Source organism: Fundulus heteroclitus, chromosome 12 (genome assembly GCF_011125445.2).
Source record: "Fundulus heteroclitus isolate FHET01 chromosome 12, MU-UCD_Fhet_4.1, whole genome shotgun sequence".
NCBI lineage: Eukaryota > Metazoa > Chordata > Actinopteri > Cyprinodontiformes > Fundulidae > Fundulus > Fundulus heteroclitus.
In genome coordinates, this window is record NC_046372.1 from 5,294,097 (window position 1) to 5,313,021 (window position 18,925).

Here is an 18,925-nt window from a genome sequence, read left to right on the forward strand (position 1 = left end):
ATGCCAGCATATTAGTTGGAAAGTTGAGTGGAAGGTGAAGTGTTGTCGAAAAAGCACCAGCTGCAACTCCATGCGAAATTGTAAAGCAAGGCAAGCTGAAGTGTTTGGGGGAGACACACAGGGCACGGACTGCAACTGGAGTCATTGTTTTTAAAAACTGGCCACACAGATGCTTCTTCAGAGCCTTGATTATTGTATTTATTTGCGTTAATCCACATTTAGACCCACAAACAAATAAAGACAAGTTAGAAGACTTCTATTTGGGCAAAAGGGAAAACGGACTGAACAGACCAAGCGTTTTATTACATTGGGACCACTGCTCAGTAATCTCAAAGTGATAAAATGCCAAAGAAGATTTAGTATTAAATTTAGAAGACTTGTCCCAGTATATAGACGGAGACACACAGAATCAAAGCTGTTTGAGGTGTAGTGTTAAATTCTCTTTGTTAGTGATTATTTGGGGAGCCACGCCATTGGCTGATGTTGTTCCACTATGATTTATGAAGTCAGAGCAGGATGTTCTGTAAAACTTCCTGCTGTAAAACTTAATAACCATGGTATCACAGTGCTCAAATGGCCAGAAAACTCTTCTGGCCTTTGCTGTGTGACGAATCTATAAAGGATTAGATAGAGACACCAAACCCAACAATGCAGACAAACTGAAGGACACGTTGGCTTTTTTATAACAATTCAGCAGAGCCACACGCCACAACCAGAGACTGAGTATACAGGACAGTGATATATTGCTCAGTAGGCCCACATTTCTGTTTTCAAACGTTTTATTTTAAAGGTCTTAAGTAATGTTTTGCAACACTGAATTTCTGGTTTTAATCAGAGGTAAACTATAATCATCAGGATTAATAGACAAAAACACTTGAAATTATCACTCTATGTAATGAATTAATCCATCCATCCTGGCTGATGCCTCTTTCCAGCAGTCAGTGGGCGAGGGGCGGGGTGCAGTCAGTGGGCAGGTCACCAGTCAATCACAGGTATTTAATACATAACTTTACCATTTTGAATTGAATTACCAAAATGTATTTACTTTTCAATAACATTCTGATATACTGGGATGCAACAGTAGACGGTGAAATGAGACTTTGATTGCTTCAACCAGCAGGATGGCCTTAAAGATGTTTTCTTATGTAAACCTATGCACTGTTCACTCATAACTACATGAACTCTGGTTAAAATGACTGAAAGCCCCCAAAACAAGTGTTTATTACTTTTAAAAAAAATGCCCTATTCATTATAAAAACTGTGCGACACAAATATGATACAATTAAAAGCGGTCTACATAAAACAAACAGCTAATGTTTCTGTATACCACAAGACTTAGATATCTGCTAAGAAAAAGGCCATCAAATGAGCAAACATATTTGGCAAGACACTTGATCGATGTCCTTGAATGTTCAGTATAATTTTAATGATTTCCTTTATTTGGGCAGATGAAATTAGTTTTTAATGAATCATGGCATTTTATCTTTCAAGATGTGTTTAAATTTTAGTGTAAGAACTTTTCTTTTCAAAAAAAACCAAAAGAAAACTGACATTGGGAGTGCACAAGGAAGTATACAGTAGTGCAGCATCGGTTATTTAAATAATACAGGATTTCATTATTAACAGTCAAACCAGTATTTTTTCCCCTTTCATCTTCATTTAGAAAACGGCACATTTTGCAAGAGTCCTACTTATGAAAGTGTTTATCTGCTATGAAGAGATGCTCTCCTTAAGAAGATTGTATTTAATAATTAAACCAATCAATGTGAGTGCCTTTGTATTTATTTACATATTTTCAGGTGTACAGAAAGTTCCTCATTCAGATGCGCTTTAATCAGACTGCCGTTAATCAGGTGAAAGCTGACAGCATATTTCTTGCATCTGTTACTCGTGGAGTTTTAATTTTGGGAAGAAGCACATTAGCAGCAATATCACAGGTGTTAGGATCATTTTATAAAATTAGGACAAAAACTGATTGCTTTTATAGTCCCCAAATTTATTTCGCATCTGGCTGACAGGTCTGGCATCCTGAATTATATCTAACAGCAAGTGCAATGAGGGTTTTACAGACAGAAGCACAGCTGCACCAAGAAATTGTCTTGTTAATACATTGTTCACTTCTGAGTTACTTTAAAATGACCCAATGGATCAATCAGGAAAAAGTGGAATGAGGAGCATAAAATTATTTCAAGGGGCCATCGCCTGCTACTGTCGCTTGTTCAGTTATACATAGATGAAATGTAAAGGCACGGTATTTTCCTCAGCAAGGTGTCGTTCAATTAAACCTTCTACCGACATTCAAAGTAAATGCAGCATTTAATTTTACATACTGTAACACACATTTATACATTTAATTTATTTGGCAGAAAGGCAGGACCATGCATACACACATACCTGGAGTAATTTAAAATGTACAGAGAAAGTAGTTGAAAAAGGAAGGATAAATGAACAAAAGAAAAGTCAAAGGTACACAAAGCACTATCTTTGAAGATATACTCTATTTTAATAACAGAAATGTTTAAATCATGAACGTTTTATTGCTGGATGCAAAATCAATTTAACCGAACATCCCCAAACACAAAATTTGTGGAAAAGAGATAAAAAGTACGACTTGTTTTCTGCTTCCACCTAAAAAAGATGAAAATATGGCTAATAAGGGAAAACTGTAAAGCCATGCATGCAAAGATGTCACCTGCCATCTAGATCTGGCTGAAAAGGATTTATCGAATGGGCTAGAGAAGCCGACAGTTATTTTCTGGGCTAAATAGGGATAGTGAATGCCTGACCTTAAGCAGGCATAAAAAAAGATGTAAGGAAAAAGTCTATTGCACTAAATACCAGTTCTGTCCTTCCTGGCGTACTGTATGATGTTACAAATGCAGTATAAAATTACATATAACCATTTTTCTCACTTTTGGACTGAACCGTTCCTCTTTTTGCACAGTCAGGATTACCAAAAGTGTTTCTATTTGGTAATTGTCAGAATATTTAGAGAATATTCTTTTACTTTATTTAAATTCAGATGTTTGTATATATTTCCTTACTTTTTGATGCTTTTAAACTTTCACTGGGGACAAACATTTTGAGTATTCTTCTACAAGCTTCTCAGAGTAGTTTGATTGATTTTTGGCCCATTCCTTTGAACCGAACTGGTCCAACTGAGTCAGGTTATTCGCAGCCCTATCTGCAACATTCAGCTCTGCCCACAAAGTTTTGATTCTTTGGAAATCCTAACTGACCTTAAACAGAAAAGCTTTAGTCTGATTTGATGTCTGACAGTGGAAAAAAATAAGGTGATGTCTCTTTTTGAACAATGTATGTAACTATTTGGTTTCAGCTGTTTCAGATGTAATCAGTCAACATGAGACTTTATTATCTCTGAAGGTGCAAATTAATACAAAAAAACAATGAAATGCTCAAAATTCCAAAAACTGACTTTCAGTTGAGGGACGTTTTTTTTAATATATATAAAAGCTGCAGTCAAACAGTTTATCATCTAATAATGTGCAGTATATTAAAAAATCTAAGGACATATTTTAGCTGAGTGTAAAATGAAGAAATAAAGTTTTTATTTTGTATGTGTTGGGATAAAGGGATTCACACTGTTCTACTGTGCAAGGGCTGGGTCAGTTTTGGCCATTAAATCTATTTTTTGTTTTTTATATTTAAATGCAATGTAATTATTGGATCATTTAAACAGCTTGGTCTAGATTGTGATCAGATTGTGTAGGGACAGCATCAAATCTGCATGAAGGTGATTTATCTTCCTCAAAAATATCTTCCTATGCCACCAAAACACATAGGAGATATGCAATAATTTGATGAAGTTTTAGAAAAGGCCATCTCCTCTCTAATTTATTGCTTTGCATTTGTTTGACGTGAAACGACTGAAAACTCAGGAAGCCCATGGAGAAGCAAAAAAATGCAAAACAAGCTAACACCTGTCCAGTTTTCATCCCAGGATTTTATTTCTTCCACTTCCTTTTAGCGTCACCAGACCATACATCTTTTTTTTTTTCCTGTTCTTAGAAATCTGCCTCATATAGACACCTTACACCTCAGTGATGCACAAATACACCAGCATACAACCAATAACACCCACAGGTCAACAAACACTCCCACAAACACACACAAACACAAAGTCTACTGGACATTTAGGGTGCGAGCAGACACTCCGTGGTGCCAGTCTCTCAGCTCGTTGTACTTGGGTCCAACCACAAGCCGAGTGGGGATCTTGTTCTCTCTGCCATCCAGAACACATTGGTAAACGGGGAGAAACAAAAGAGAATAGAGCAAGAGAAGAAACATGAAAGAAGAACTTAAATAAAGGAGAATAATTATCCTAAACACAACTACAAGGAGATGGATAGAGGCCCATGTCAGCAGGAAAGCAGGATGCCAGTTATCAACAGCAGCTGACGACAGACAGGAAACATTTATATTAAGAGGAGTAAAAAATGTTCACTATCATTATTGCAATAAAGGAGACCCAAACAGAATAATAAAAAGAAATCTCAACATATACAAGACATACAGTTATCGTTATGTCCAAACATTTGATTTATGATCAAGGCCACACACCAACACGGACAAATGGAAGCAATCCCTGCAGTAATGTGCCACGGCAAACCAACAAGAGCATGGAGTCAACAGGTCACGCCACGGGACGACACAACCGAGGCAGAGTCCTGGTTTTCAACCACACAATCACGGGTCACATGCAGCACAACAAGGCTGTCCAGTCCACCACAACGATTAGAGGACCAAAACCAAGGCGACACACACGTTGACGGGTTATGCACATTCATTACAAACAGGTCTAAAATCAACATTGAGTAACATGAAAAAAGGAAGCAGACAAAATGTTAAGCTTTGGAAATGTTTGGAAAAATTGTACTGCATTTTTGACTCAGAATCAGATGGGACCCCTCTTTGGCTGTCTACGTGTTAGGAACTTGGCATGACTCTGATTGCTCAAATTATGCCTCAAAGAGGTGGTGTTAGGCATTCTGTTCACTTTATACATTGAGATTTTATACCAGCCGTTCAACTATGCAGTTTGAATGACAACAGTATATAAAGCAATCACCATCTTGTTATGCAGAAAGCGAGGAAAATGAAAATGTTTTCTTTCAGATGCACTTACTTTGTCTTCTTTGATGTATCAACTTCCTCATTTTGAACTAGAAGGTAAAAAAAAATAATTAAATGAATATTATTTAAATGTGCTAGAAGCTATCAATTTAATTACAATCAGAGGTGTTCAGTATTAGTTGATACTAAAGTGATGCGTAAAACTGTGCCTTTCAGTCCCCGTCGTACCGTTCTCTGTGCCTGTGATCTGAGCCAGGATCCTGAAAGATCTGGACTGGGTGGTGCCTGAGCGTGGACGCCAGTCCTCCGTGTCCTCCATTATGCGCTTTCTGCTCGCATCAGCATGAGAAGGCACATGGTAAAAATGGATGTCTGTGTCCACGACATGTTTCCTGGGAATTCTGAGGAAGGAGGGACAGATGAAGTCAGAGGACACTAGTAAAAGCTTATTTATCCTTTTATTCTCCCAGCTTTTTTCAGGTGAAAACCTCCATAACGAGTTCAATGGGATGAAATGAGTTCGTTAGACGATCACATGAGATGACACTGTATCACCCAGTAGTGCTTATTAGAGTAGAGAAAGGGCCACACCACACTGTGTTAAATGTAGTTGGTGGGAAATGTCTGCACCAGCATGATACCTTGGTGGCTGCTGCAGGGGTTTTCTTGGTAATCAAGGAGCGGAACACAAGGCACAAGAGAGTTGACGTAAAGAGAGGGGACTATAAAACGGCAGCATTCACATCTTTTATACGAAACCAAACAAACTGTGTAAAGACTTACTTCAACATATTTTGAGGTCCACTAATGCAGCATTAAAGAAAGGGGACAAAGGAATGGAAAAACCATTAAATAGTAGGGAAATGATCTGATGGAAATGTGTTCCGTAAAAATCAGCCAACAGACAGAAGGAAAAGGCATGACCTCTGATAGGAGCGCAACACGAAGGAGAAAACATTATGTTCTGTCAAATAGCAACATGTAAGTTTTATTTTCAGCCACATGGTGGTGCATTTGAACTGTTTACAAACCCACAGGGGTCGAATTGCAGTTAGTCAATTTCTTTCCTCTTTCTTTTTTTTTAAAATTTGATTAATGTGAAGCAGATTTAAAATATAGTTGTGTTTAGCTTGTGTTTGCATGCTTGCATGTACAGTAAGGGATTAAGTCTTGCTTGGCAAGCAAGCTGATGACATGTCTGTTGCAAACTGTCAGTAAATCAACTCCCAGTAAAAACAAACACATTGAGACACTCTAAGGTACTGAGTATTTCTCATGGCCTTGTCTTAATCAATCACCTATAAATATACTCTCTCTTCCTATCGGCCCCAGGCACACCGAATACTCTGATTTATGAGTGTCTCTCAACACATTCTTGTTATGGCAACAGCGATGTAGGCACAGAGATTTATTGCCGTTGTAAAGATGGCAATGCTACATTAAGAAAATATATGCTACCTGCTAAAGATTTACATTGTCTCTGATTAACTGCAGTTTCTGCACAATATAATCCTGAGTATTTGGAAAATTAAGCACACATCCTCTATGTTGAATTTTAACCAATAAAGATCTGTAATTATATGGGCACAAATATGGGCGATAATATTTTGGCATGGTGAGGTTTGCTTTACACCCCTGTGGATCAAAATAACAAATGTAGAAATAAAGGCGATATTTGTGATTCAGTTTGCAGTGTTTTTGAACATCAGCTGATAGTTGCAATGCATGAACCACAAACAGACTGGGTAGAGACAAATTGAATTGGCCTGTCAGAAGAGATCTTGTTTCATTGCTATTAGAGTCCCAAGCAAATACTGGTTTATCAGCTTAGATATATTTGAAAGTGTTGCTGTTGTTATTTCATTCATTTATGTGAGTAAATTCTGAATATCTACATGTTAAATGGGATATAAACAAGAATATCAGTGAGAACGTTCCACTGCATGTAGCAAATAGGATTCTGACACATCCCATTTGGTAAGGTTAAACACACGTTGATCTATCAACAGGTATTAAAGTTTTTAAAATTTTGGACCGATGCTGCTCTGAAAATGTAAATGTAGACTTTTTCAGAGAAACTGAGAATGTAAATTATGTTTTGACACCTATTTATTGCATAAACACAATTAAAAAAAAATATTTTTATTTTTGACAAATTAAGGAAAAACAGCTAACTTTGAACACTTATGTTTTCCTATCTGGGACCTGCATCCTTGGACAAGATGAATTGCACAACTCCGAACCTCCGGTTTTTCTGTAGCTGACTCAGAACATTAACAGTGAAAGGTTATCTGAAGGTGACAAATACACCTTTCAGGTCAGCAGTGGTTCTTGCATGATTGGTGACCTTTTAGGGTCCTCCTTCTGAGCCCACCTCACAGAACATAAATCATTACCACCTTTTTAATTGCTTTTGGCAAAGGTTTCAGGAATTGGAACCTGTTTTTTAGAGAATCTGTTATCAGAATGATGCAGTATTTAATTTAGATTCAATGGCTAATTTATGGACTGGAAAAGAAAATTAGCAACAGAAATCCTCTTTGGGTGAAAGTGCAAAATAGCTTCTTTTTTTGTCAAAAGCTCAAACCCCTCACCTTAATATCAAAAACAGCTGGTTGAGAGTTATTGTTTACATTTTACACCCACATTATTTGTAGGCATACATCTGATATAGTAATATTCAGTACATTATTTACACAGTGTAATCTGCATGATTTAACATGAAATTAACTTATTGTTTTGAGAGTCCAGTTTCTGATTGGCCACTTTAATTGGTCAGTGTCAAAATCAGTTTGATTAGGTACATGCAGAGAGTTCCTGTGTTTTCCACACTGACTTCTGCTTTGTTTCTGTAATCTGTTGCCCACAAACTCCACAAAACCTGAACCACAAATGCAACTAGAAAATCTATAAACAATGATGGGACAACTGAAGGAAAAAGGAAAATCCAAATGTTAACAGTCAAAAGAAGAAGGCGAAGGTAGAAGTGAAACAAAACGAGGTTCACAGGTGAACCTGAAAGCACCACCAGAGCAAACACTCGACATGCTTCAGACACTAACTTTGTGACTGGACGAGACGTGTTCTGCAAAGCAGAAAAATAAGGATTGAAATGAGGAGAAAACAGAAAGCACAAAAGTCTTTATCGGCATTAACACTAAAACACTTTGATCATGTCTCCCTTCTGAAACAAATCACACAGCATGCAAACAAGCAAGCAAGAGGCAAGGACATATCAGCATGCGATCCCGAAACACCAGCTTGTTTACATCACCACAGCAACAAAAGAAAAAGGAATAATCTGCAAACAGACTGGAGTGAAGTCTCTGTGGTTAAACAGGCACAGAAAGGCGGATTAACAAGTCATTTGGAGAATAATCTTTAAAGGTTTTAGGCCCACACTGACCAGTTTGTTTTTCTTATTTCCTAAAAAAAACTATCCAGTTAAGCATGTAAACTGTAACTGGTAGAAAAACTCACAGCGCAATTATTTTATTTATTTATTTTGCTAAATGACCAAAAATTAGTCAACAAACAGATAATAACCCTAAACGATCAGAGTTAAGTTTCAGCTTCTGTCTGTATAGCTATATGGTGTAAGATTGCAGTGTGTTGTGCAGAAAACTGCTGTGTTTGGACTGTCGGAGAAAGAGATGCCGTTATTTTCTTAGAAATGAACTAGAGGAATAGATTCTTAATTCCATAAAGAGGCTTAGCATGGATTTAATTCTACATGGCTTTCAGGCTGAAACCTTTGCAGGCTAACTGATTTAATGCCGATTGCCACTTAGCTCAAGTTACCTGTGCAGGATATATATACCCAGCATACATCACAGCATGGTTAATTCACTTTGCCTCTAGAGAAAGGAGAGCAGGCACTCAGATCAAAAAAGAAAAAAATAGGTGGATAATGATGGGATCTTTGTTGACAAAGAGCGCAACAAGAAGTTTAGGGCAGGAGGATGGTGCAGGGAAAATAAAAGCTGGTGATTATAAACCAATCTAGTAAAGACACAAAAAAGATGAATGTGGTATTTAAAGGGAGACTTAAATTGTCACTGAAATTATTAAATTATCACTAACACAAAATTTTAACCCCTGCAGGAAAAAAGGTTCACTATGAAGCCATTAAACTACAGTGCACTGACATGAAATAATGACCCCACTTATAGTGAAATATAAAGTAAGAACCTATTGAAATACGATGCATTGCACAATAGTATTTTTCAGTGGTATTTTATTTGGATTTATATGTTCATTAAAAACAAAGAGCTGCATGATGCAAAAAAAAAAAACATGGTTTTTTATGTTTTTTGATAAATAAAAATCTGAAGGTAGTAGCATGCCTTAATATGCAAACTCCTGCATCACTATGTAGAAACATCTTCGGCTCCAATTGCAATCTCTTGTGTCTCTGGCAGCTCACCTAGAGAGCCTAGAGACTGAAATCTTTACCTATTCTTCTTTGCTAAGTAGGTCAAACTCAGTCATGTTGGATAGAGAGAGCCACAGACTCTCATCTGGGTTAACATCCGCACTTCGACTCAGCTATTTTAACGCGTAAATACATTTTGATGTAACATTGTTATCCTGCTGAAAAGGGAGTGGCCACCCTAGGTTAAATCTTTGGCACTGGGTTTTCAAAGTTTGTGTTTAAAACATGGCAAAATGGTTGAAAAAATGGTATAGTGGTATGAATATTTTTTTCCCAATACGCTGCACATCTTTTCAGTATAAAATGCATCTAAGGCATTTCTACTCCAAAAGGTAATTTTGGAAAGGATAAAAGGATGGACAGTATAACACAAATTTATTTAAATGTGTCATAATGCTAGAAGCTGATGAAAAAGTCAACAGTAAACAAATAATTCTTAACATTAAGGAAAAATCTACAATGTGTTTTTCACCAACCCATCAGAAGAATAAAGTATTACTGCAGACAGTCAAACTGCAGGTTACGGTATATAACATCTGATCAGAGGTGGTCTATACTCTTTTCATCACAAATGATGCCTCTGACTTGTCAAGCTGAGTATCCAAGTCTCTTCTTTCTTTGTTAAAACAGCATGTTTTAAAATATAAGAGGCAGGACGGTGTCACAAATGCCTCACTATAACCTCCCAAGTCAAATCAAAATGTTGTTGACGTATCCTTCAGTATGAAGTCAGAGACAACAGTGGAGAAATCCTTTGATATAATTAGAGATACAACTCCCAAGTTTCAAGGAGAAATTTAATGAAAAAAAGGATGATTCATGGATTCAATGGATTAATTCATGTGATTGGTTAACATGTCCACCAGTCATTACTCACCCATTAAACTGTGGTAGGGCTCCTCCCTGACTCTCCAACAAGCCCCGCCTTTGCCCCATGGCCACCTCACAAGCATTCTCAGTGGAGTAGAGGTTGATCGGTGTGTTGTACACCGATGGCTGAGGCGGAACCAGGACAGGGGGCGAGGAGGAGGAGGAAGAGGACGGGTAAGAGACCAAAGGAGGAGAAGGGGGGCGAGGAGGAGGAGGAGGAGGAGGAGGGGGACTAATGTGGGATGAGGCAGGGCTGAAGGCAGAGGATGGGGAAGGGATGAAGGTGGTGAAAGGTGAAGGAGAGCATGCACCCTCAGATCGGCAACACCCGTAAGGTTTGGGGGTCTTGTTGTAGGGGGCAGAGCACTGAGACTGGGGATGTTGTGGAGCGGAGGGATGGGTGATGGCTACTGGTTTTATGAGATCTGTTCGGTTATCCTACCGATATCAAAACATAGAACATGCAAATACACACAAAAACAAATTAAATCAAAGCACACAACACTGATGCCTCCTACATACGGATGTCCAATAAAACAATAGCACGGTGTACTTTTTGTTTAATAACGTATTCATTCTTGCAAGCTAAAAGTGTAACGTTTGGCTTCTAGGAAAGCATCATTGTTTCTCAGTGTGTTTCATGAAAAAAAATCCAACGCAGATAAGTGAGAACATGCAACAAAAACTCTGAACAGCATTGTTTCAGAAGGGTGTGACGGTGTAAAAGATGCGTTCAAGGCACGATTTTCAATTCAGTAACTTTTCAGGATCAATTATTGTAATCAATATTCAACTGCTTCATAAAAAATAAAAAAATAGAACATCTCTACCCAAGCCAATAGCACAATATGTTAAAATGTGTAATTTTGATTTTTGTTTTCACTTTTTCTTTACTTTTTAAAGAAGGGTCATGTTTTGAAAATGTAATTTGTAGAAAAGGTTCAGATTTGTTTTATGAAAACAGTTGTACATTACCTTTGGTGCCACTGGAGGGGGTTTAGAAACACTGGATCTGGAATGAAGAGAAAAGAAAAACAGCATAAACTATTATTGAAAACCCCGTTTCCTTCTCGTCTAGAAATATCTCCTAATGTTTGTTTTCTTTACCTCTAGCCTAGAATTGCGCAAAACTCTTCCAAAGTATTTATTGATATTTATTAAAACCATGCTATCAAAGCTTAAGACAATACTAAGTGTTTCAAAAAAAAAAAAAAAAAAAGGAGAGAGAATCGCTGTTACAGTGAATAACAGCCGAGCCTGAGCTCTGAGCGTTAAAACCAATGTGAAAAGGTTTCTGTCATCGGCTCTGACAGAGTCCAAACGGCTCTGGCTGTGTCTGCATGCCAAAGAGAGAAATGTGAGTTGCAAAAGTGGGGAAATGTGGTATTGTTCAACTTTTTTTTATAAAGCAGCTGGTTTTATTCAGTTAAGGTCCGTATCGGTCTAATACGCTAGTGTTTTATACTGTAAACGTTTGTTTGTGCCAGGTTGTCCACTAAACGCCTTTTTAGCAGCGTTCTTGCAAGTCCACACACACCTAATTTTATTCAGAAAACAAACTGGTTCAGCACTACATCCTTGCATTTATTTGGCTGAAATAATTTTTAATCCATTGACATAAGCCTTTGCTGAATTAACTAGTTTACAATGCAATTATTTCTGAAGAAGAAAACTTTACAAGCTAAAACAAACAGCTGGTAGGACCTCAAAAAAATCATTATGTTTTTTAAGAAATAAAAATAACTAATAAATAACTTTCCACAATTCAATTAAACAAAGGAAGACAAAAATTAGTTACCATAAATCAAGAGGCTAAGTAAACCAAACTGTAACTGAAGACATACAAATGTCAGCTGCCTTGCATTTCTTTCAGAGCAGCTCCTCTGGAACCTTCCTCAGGGAGCTCCGTGTCCTTCAGCCCTTTAAATTTGAACCAACACTCTTGCTGTGCTTAAGAACACATTAGTCCGCAGATACAGATACATCTATGGCCTTTTCTGCTCGACTCCTGTTTCCCACTGGTTTGCCAGCAACGCGCTGATACTGTGACCATGGTCTTTAAACTTGGAGTGAGATAGGCTATCTTAAGGAACTATTTTAAGGGGGAAATCTAGGAAAATCCTATTTAAAACAACTTATTAGTAACCGATTAAAGGTATACTTGGCTCTAAAAAACTATTATCTTCAACATTAATTAAAATGTTAAAGATTAAAAACGTATCACTATGGTTTCAACTGGAATATTTGGATCAGCATTTCCAATTCCAATGTATAGTACTTTGCCAATATAGGCATACTCCTTCAACTTTTTGACTTTTTTTAACATAATACATACTTTAATCTATTTTATTGAGATTTTATGTCATAAACAAACACAAATTAGTGTACAATTGCTAAGTGGACCTGTATTCATCCCACCTTAGGCAATGACCACTTGTTGCTGCTAATATAGCTTTATGCGTTTGGGGCGTGTCTTTACCAGCTTTGCACTTCTACAGACAGATGTTCAGACCTGCTTTTGTTAGCTAAATTGCTCAGGCTCAGCCTGACTGGATGCTGAGCACCTGTGACAATAAGATGGCTAATCTTCCCACAAATTCTCTATTTAGGCCTGGTCTTTGACTGAGCCGTTACAAAGACAAAAACATCCTTTTGATCAAAATGATTCCACTGTTGTGCATTTATACTCGCTGCTCACTAGCTTACCTGATTTCACAGCATAATACTGTCACTGTCATGTTTCACTGGTCTGGGTGAAGAGTTTTCCTCCCCACAACATTGTGGATGTGGGCCAAAAAAGCCCAATTATTGTCTCATCTGAACGGAGCACCTTCTTCCACGTGTTTGCTGTGTTATCCATAGGGGAACTTCATGGTTTTCTTTCAGCACGGTAACTATTTTGTAACTCTTATATAGAGGACTCACTTGAGTTGGGTTCACAACTAATAGGTGATCAGTTTATTCTTCCACCTGAGCAGTGGATCTCTGCAGCCCCTCCAGAGTTGCAGTGGGCCTCTTGGCTGCTCCTCTAACTAATGCTCTCCTTCCCCAACTGGACAGTTTAGGTGGACGGCCATTGTCTCTGTAGGTGTGTAGTTGCTCCATACTCTTTCATACTAAAAATTTAATTAAGTTTATTCCACAATTTGAATAAAAAGGGAGTTTATTTAATTTAGGGGTGTCAGAGTAAAATGGACTGAACCAATATGCACATGACTTTTCAGATTTTTCTTTAAACCAGGGGTCTCTTTCCTTCCACCTCTCAGAAAGGTGGAGTTTTCTTTCGGTCTATTACACAAAATTCTAATAGAAATACATTGAAGTTTGTATTTCAGCTGAAAACAGAATAATGCAAAGCTTAAAATATCTTCTTGATTGACAGAACACACCCCATACTTCCTATAGCCTCTATAAGACTGCATCAGCCTGCGAGTTTCCATGGACACACTATACTGTAAATAGTCTACCTAGTACTCAGTTATCTGTGGACAGCTCTCAGTTGCACAACTTGTGGCATGGAAATATGTCTGGCACAGGAGGCATGAAGGGGAAGACTGGGGTATTAAGTAGGGATTATAAATATGACCCCGTCATCCCAGAAGGCTGCTGCCTCGATTACAAAGCGTCTATAACAGGAAAACAGCAACATGGAAATAGGTTGCTGTCATACACCAAAATGGATGAGGTATTCAAGCCGGAGTCTAATGTTATCATTAAGGCTTTTCATTATAACTGGGAAATTGGATCAAATGCAATTTAATGTTTTACACCAAGAAATTCACAGATTTACAAAAATTCCTGCTGAACTTATGTTGACCTTTGCTGTCAATTAAGTAGTAAGTATGGCGTTTTGTCAATTTATTTTCTGATTAAGGATTACACAATCCAACATTTTTAATTGATGTAGAAATTTTGCTGCATTAAAAACTTTACCAAGGAAATCTGTCTTTTGGAGAAATTTGAGATTCTTTGGCCAATCACACTTTCTGTTTTCTGTCTCCAGCTAACCCTATTTCCTGCATCTTCTTTCACACCAACTGCCTTCATGTCCCCTTTCACTCCATCTGTAAATTTCCACCTTGGTCTTCCTTTAGGCCTCCTGAATGGCAGTTCCAGCCTTAACCTCCTTCTACCCAATGTCCTCACTATCCCTCCTCTGTACATGTCCAAACCACCTCAGCCTGGCCTCCCTGACTTTATCCCCAAAACATCCAGCATGAGCTGTCCATCTGATGGACTCATTCCTGATCCTATCCATCCTCGTCGCTCCCAAAGAGAGCCTCAACGTTATCCTCTCTGCTACCTCCAGCTCTGCCTCCTGTCTCTTCCTCAGTGCCACTGTCTCTAAAGCAGACAACATCGCTGCTCTCACCCCTGTCTCGTACACCTTTCCTTCCGTTCTTGCTTATACTCTTTTATCGCACAACACATCTGACACTTTTCTCCAATAATTCCAGCCTGCTTGGCCATGTATTTTCACTTCTTTTGGACACTCACCATTGCTCTGGACTGTTGACCCGAAGTACTTAACATCCTCAACCCTCTTTTTCTCTGCTCCCTGTGACATCACAGCTTCACTTGGGTCCCTCTCATACACACACATGTATTCTGTCTTGCTCAAGTAACCCTCATTCCTCTGCTTTCCAGGGCAAACCTCCATCTCTCTAGATTTTCCTTCCCCATTTAGCGAATAAGTATAAGTATGGTATATTGGAAATATTCCCACTGTGCCCCCCCCAAAAAATAGCAGTATTTGTGGTTCCCACCATTGTTTGCTGTATGTATAGTATATATTGGGCAGAAATTTGAGTTTGATGTTGCTCCGGTCCATTGTGTTCTGTTGAAACAGTGGACTAGCCTCTTGTGTAACTGTAAGCATCCCTTTAGGGAGCAAGTAGATTGTCCCTAAAGGTGCTTCCATGAACCATGAAACACTACTAAAGGTTATTAAATTAAGGATTGAATTTGAGTTTTCCTGCTATAATAAAATCTACTCCAAAAGAACAGCCGTTCATCTGTAATTCTGTGGTCTTATTGATTCTGGTCCAAATACAGATTTATATCAGAATAATATTTTTCATGGTTGAGGCTGAACTTTTTTTAAACTTGTGAACACCTCAGAAATGATCATGTTTACCTTATTCAAACGGCCAATAATTGAAGAGGTCTTTTTTTTAAACAAGTATGTCTAGTAATATTAAATAAAAGTACCACCTCTTCTTCCTCTAAAGCCACACATGTCCAGGGTTATCCAGGGTTCCTTGTTCTGTCTTTCTTTTTAATCTGTCCAGTCTATTCTTACTCAAATGACACCACTGAACTTTGTTGCCTGGGCCATGCATTAACATGCCACCAGCTGTGTTATGAACAAACCCAGAGAGACAGACTAGGACAGGAAGAGATTGGCAGCCCTGTTTGACTTCATTAAAAATAAAAGCTTATTGCCCCTAAAGAAAAATGCCTACAAACTTACCTCAGTCCTTGTTTGAGCCCCTTTTGCAACATTGACAGTGTTTTGACAGAATTATGCAAGCTAGACTGCTGAAAAGTACAGGTTTGGAAAAAGTTTGCTGGGTTACCACTGGTGTGTTTTCTGATAGAAAATAATACAATGAAATTTTTTGACCAATGTCTGTTGGTCACTAATGTGTCCTTTTCTTTTAGACCTCTTTCTTATCCTGAGGCCTTGATCACTCTGCAAAATGGTTTTTTGTTAGAGTTCCTCTATGGTTTCCTGTATCAGTGTTTTAAATTACCATGACTACTCCCACAACATAACAGACTGTTTAACAACAGAGATGAAAATAATAAGCTTGTGCTGTCCCACCCTTGAACATCATAAGATATATAGATTTATTATTTTTTCATTCCTCTCACCCTCGTCCAAGAGTCTTTTCCTCCTCACCCCTAGTAGACATCCTCATAAAAAGCACCACCAAGCAACAATGACAGGTGTCATTACTCGGTGGTGTTATTTACGAGGAGCATGACACAAGCTAGATGAATAGGATGCTACAGAGAGTAGACTATGATCAAACATGGCAGGTATATATATATATATATATATATATATATATATATATATATATATATATATATATATATATATATATATATATATATATATATGTGTGTGTGTATATATATATATATATATATATATGTGTGTGTATATATATATATATATATATATATATATATATATGTGTGTGTGTGTGTGTGTGTGTGTGTGTGTGTGTGTGTGTGTGTGTGTGTGGGTGTGTGTATAATGTGTCCGAATGGTTTAATCTCAGTAGTGACTGTTTCATTAATTATTAGGAAGGACATACACTAGGGTTTTCAGATTAGGTGGCAGGTACAAGGGGTCGAGTGCATTGACAGAGTAGCTATGAAACAAATTGCTAGGCCGATTAAAAGTTGTAATAAATCCAAATATGCTATGGGTAGGAACAATTTTGGTCTTGACCTAATGCATTGGAGGCATGTTCAAATTAGAGAATGTTTATCAACATGGAAACTATGTTGGTAACTGTTGTGTGTGAGCCAAAGTTCTTCCTTCCAATCAAACATGTCTTTATTTTTTAGCAAGCATTGAATTGTATTTACAACAAATGAAGTCTTTATAGAAGTGTCCCTCCGTTTATATGACAGGTTCCTCCAAGGTAATGAATGCATAAAAGCAAGTCAATGTGTATTCTCACAAAGCACACACATACCATGATGTGGTATGCTGGGTGTGGTGACAGTGATTTCAGCCATGAGAAGTTAGCCTGGGAAACGTTTCTGGGCGAGGGCAACAACACAGACTACAAGGACCAGTTTATTCCCTCCATGGCATCTGGCCTGCAAATACCGCTTAATGAATTCAAACTCGCACAAAGACGCACAGTATGTCAAACCAACTTTTTTTTTTTCTTTTTGCTTTAAAACACTTTGACCACTGACATTTTTTGTGCCCCTATTCTGAAATATCTGATTAATATTTATTATTACGCATAAGTATTTTTAGCCCAGTTTTCTGACACATCACTGGCTGTTTGTTTTGATCTTAGACTCTTTTTTTTTTTTTTCTGAACTTTTTTTATTTTGAAACTTGAACAAATAAACAATAAATGGAATCTTTAAGGTGTTAGATTGTTATCACTAAAGGTTCAATATAATGTATATGTAGTGTAACTTTTAGAGGGACAAAACTGAATCTTTAGCATATCTTCCTTGAGGTGATTGAATATAAACGACAGCAATATTTATTATTTTAATATGTTTGTCTGAGTTTGTCTCAAACTGTTTTTTGAATCAATCAGTCTGCTCGATTTTAGGCCAGACCAGAAAACAAAAGGTATTCAGATCTCATGCTGTGGTTTTTCTGGATTCAAGAGGTTTGTTTTTTTTCCAAGCTCATTACACTTTATCGGTGTGCAAGTGTGTTTTTGTGATATCCTGCACATTCCTTATCTGTCTACCTCCCACAATTGTCTTGGCAGAAGCCATTGCAGGCTTTTCAAAGAGAATGACATCACATGGACTGCTAAAAGAAACCCTGACACTGACCAGACAGAGGAAAAATCTATGTTTAAACTGCACCAGCTTCCCTCCAATAACATTACTCATTTAAATAAATGTGTGGAAAAACAGCAGTTCAGTGCTCCATATTAGAGCAATCACAGTCACTTTGCTTCAGCTGCTAAATTCAAAGATCGTTACATATTCTTATCTGCTGTTGGGGTGTAACGTCTCATTCAGCACACAAAATGAGATAATAGAAGACGTTGGCTTCAGGAATGTTTGACAGCATTTAGGTTAATGGCAAAAAACCCATTTTCTGTTATCAGACAGAGCATGAAGGTCTCATACGTGCACTGGTCATTTTATTATTTACACCTTGCTAGTAACAGGTTAGACACTCCTTTGCCTTCAGAACCGCCTTAATTATTTGAAGCATGCAAATTTACCAAGATGTCAGAAGCCCATGACAATTATGAATTGCAAGGGCAAGATGTAAACAAGAATGACAGTGTAAGATACAATGAAAGACTACAGCGCCCAGTACAGGGGGACAAAGAGAGCAGCAGATGAAGCTCCGGTGTGTCTAATCTAAGAAACATGTTGATTGACTGTATCCGATGCAGATGTTTAGCATGGCACTCAACTTTCTTCACACAGATAAAAGGCACAGTGTGCATTTGGATCTTAGACACACATATCTTACACATACTGCTCAGGTTTATAGTAGTTACAGTTTTAACTCACGCCCCTTTGGTTCCCAAATGTCAGCTGCATGCATCTGCATCTGGAGTGACTTGTATGACAGCTATGACAAAATTATCATAAATATATTTTTGTGCTGCAGACCTCATGGATTTATTTTATGGCCCCGCCTTACAAATCAGTATCACTCAGAGGGGCCAGTGCTACCTTTTCTGTAGTGGTGTTAGTGGCATTGATTTATGAGGCCGCCTGCAGCTGTGCAGCTAAACTAGTTGGATGTTAGAGTTTATTTTGTGAGACACAGTAACAGTTATCAAA

At 37.8% G+C, this 18,925-nt stretch overlaps 1 protein-coding gene across 6 annotated transcripts in view; it reads right to left on the minus strand.

The window, feature by feature from the left end:
- pdlim5a (PDZ and LIM domain 5a) overlaps positions 1–18,925 on the minus strand; it is a 77,054-nt gene that overhangs the window by 26,737 nt on the left and 31,392 nt on the right. The window contains exons 4-9 of one of the 6 annotated variants that reach the window (XM_036143782.1): positions 11,375–11,411; positions 10,407–10,525; positions 5,878–5,898; positions 5,736–5,759; positions 5,323–5,495; positions 5,147–5,183 (exon numbers count right to left, since the gene is read on the minus strand). In XM_036143782.1, coding sequence (XP_035999675.1) covers positions 5,147–5,183; positions 5,323–5,495; positions 5,736–5,759; positions 5,878–5,898; positions 10,407–10,525; positions 11,375–11,411 — 411 coding nt within the window. Of the gene's footprint in view, positions 1–5,146; positions 5,184–5,322; positions 5,496–5,735; positions 5,760–5,877; positions 5,899–8,156; positions 8,180–10,406; positions 10,838–11,374; positions 11,412–18,925 lie in introns of all 6 variants that reach the window. The other 5 variants (XM_036143784.1, XM_036143783.1, XM_036143785.1 and 2 more) reach the window with 5 other exon arrangements.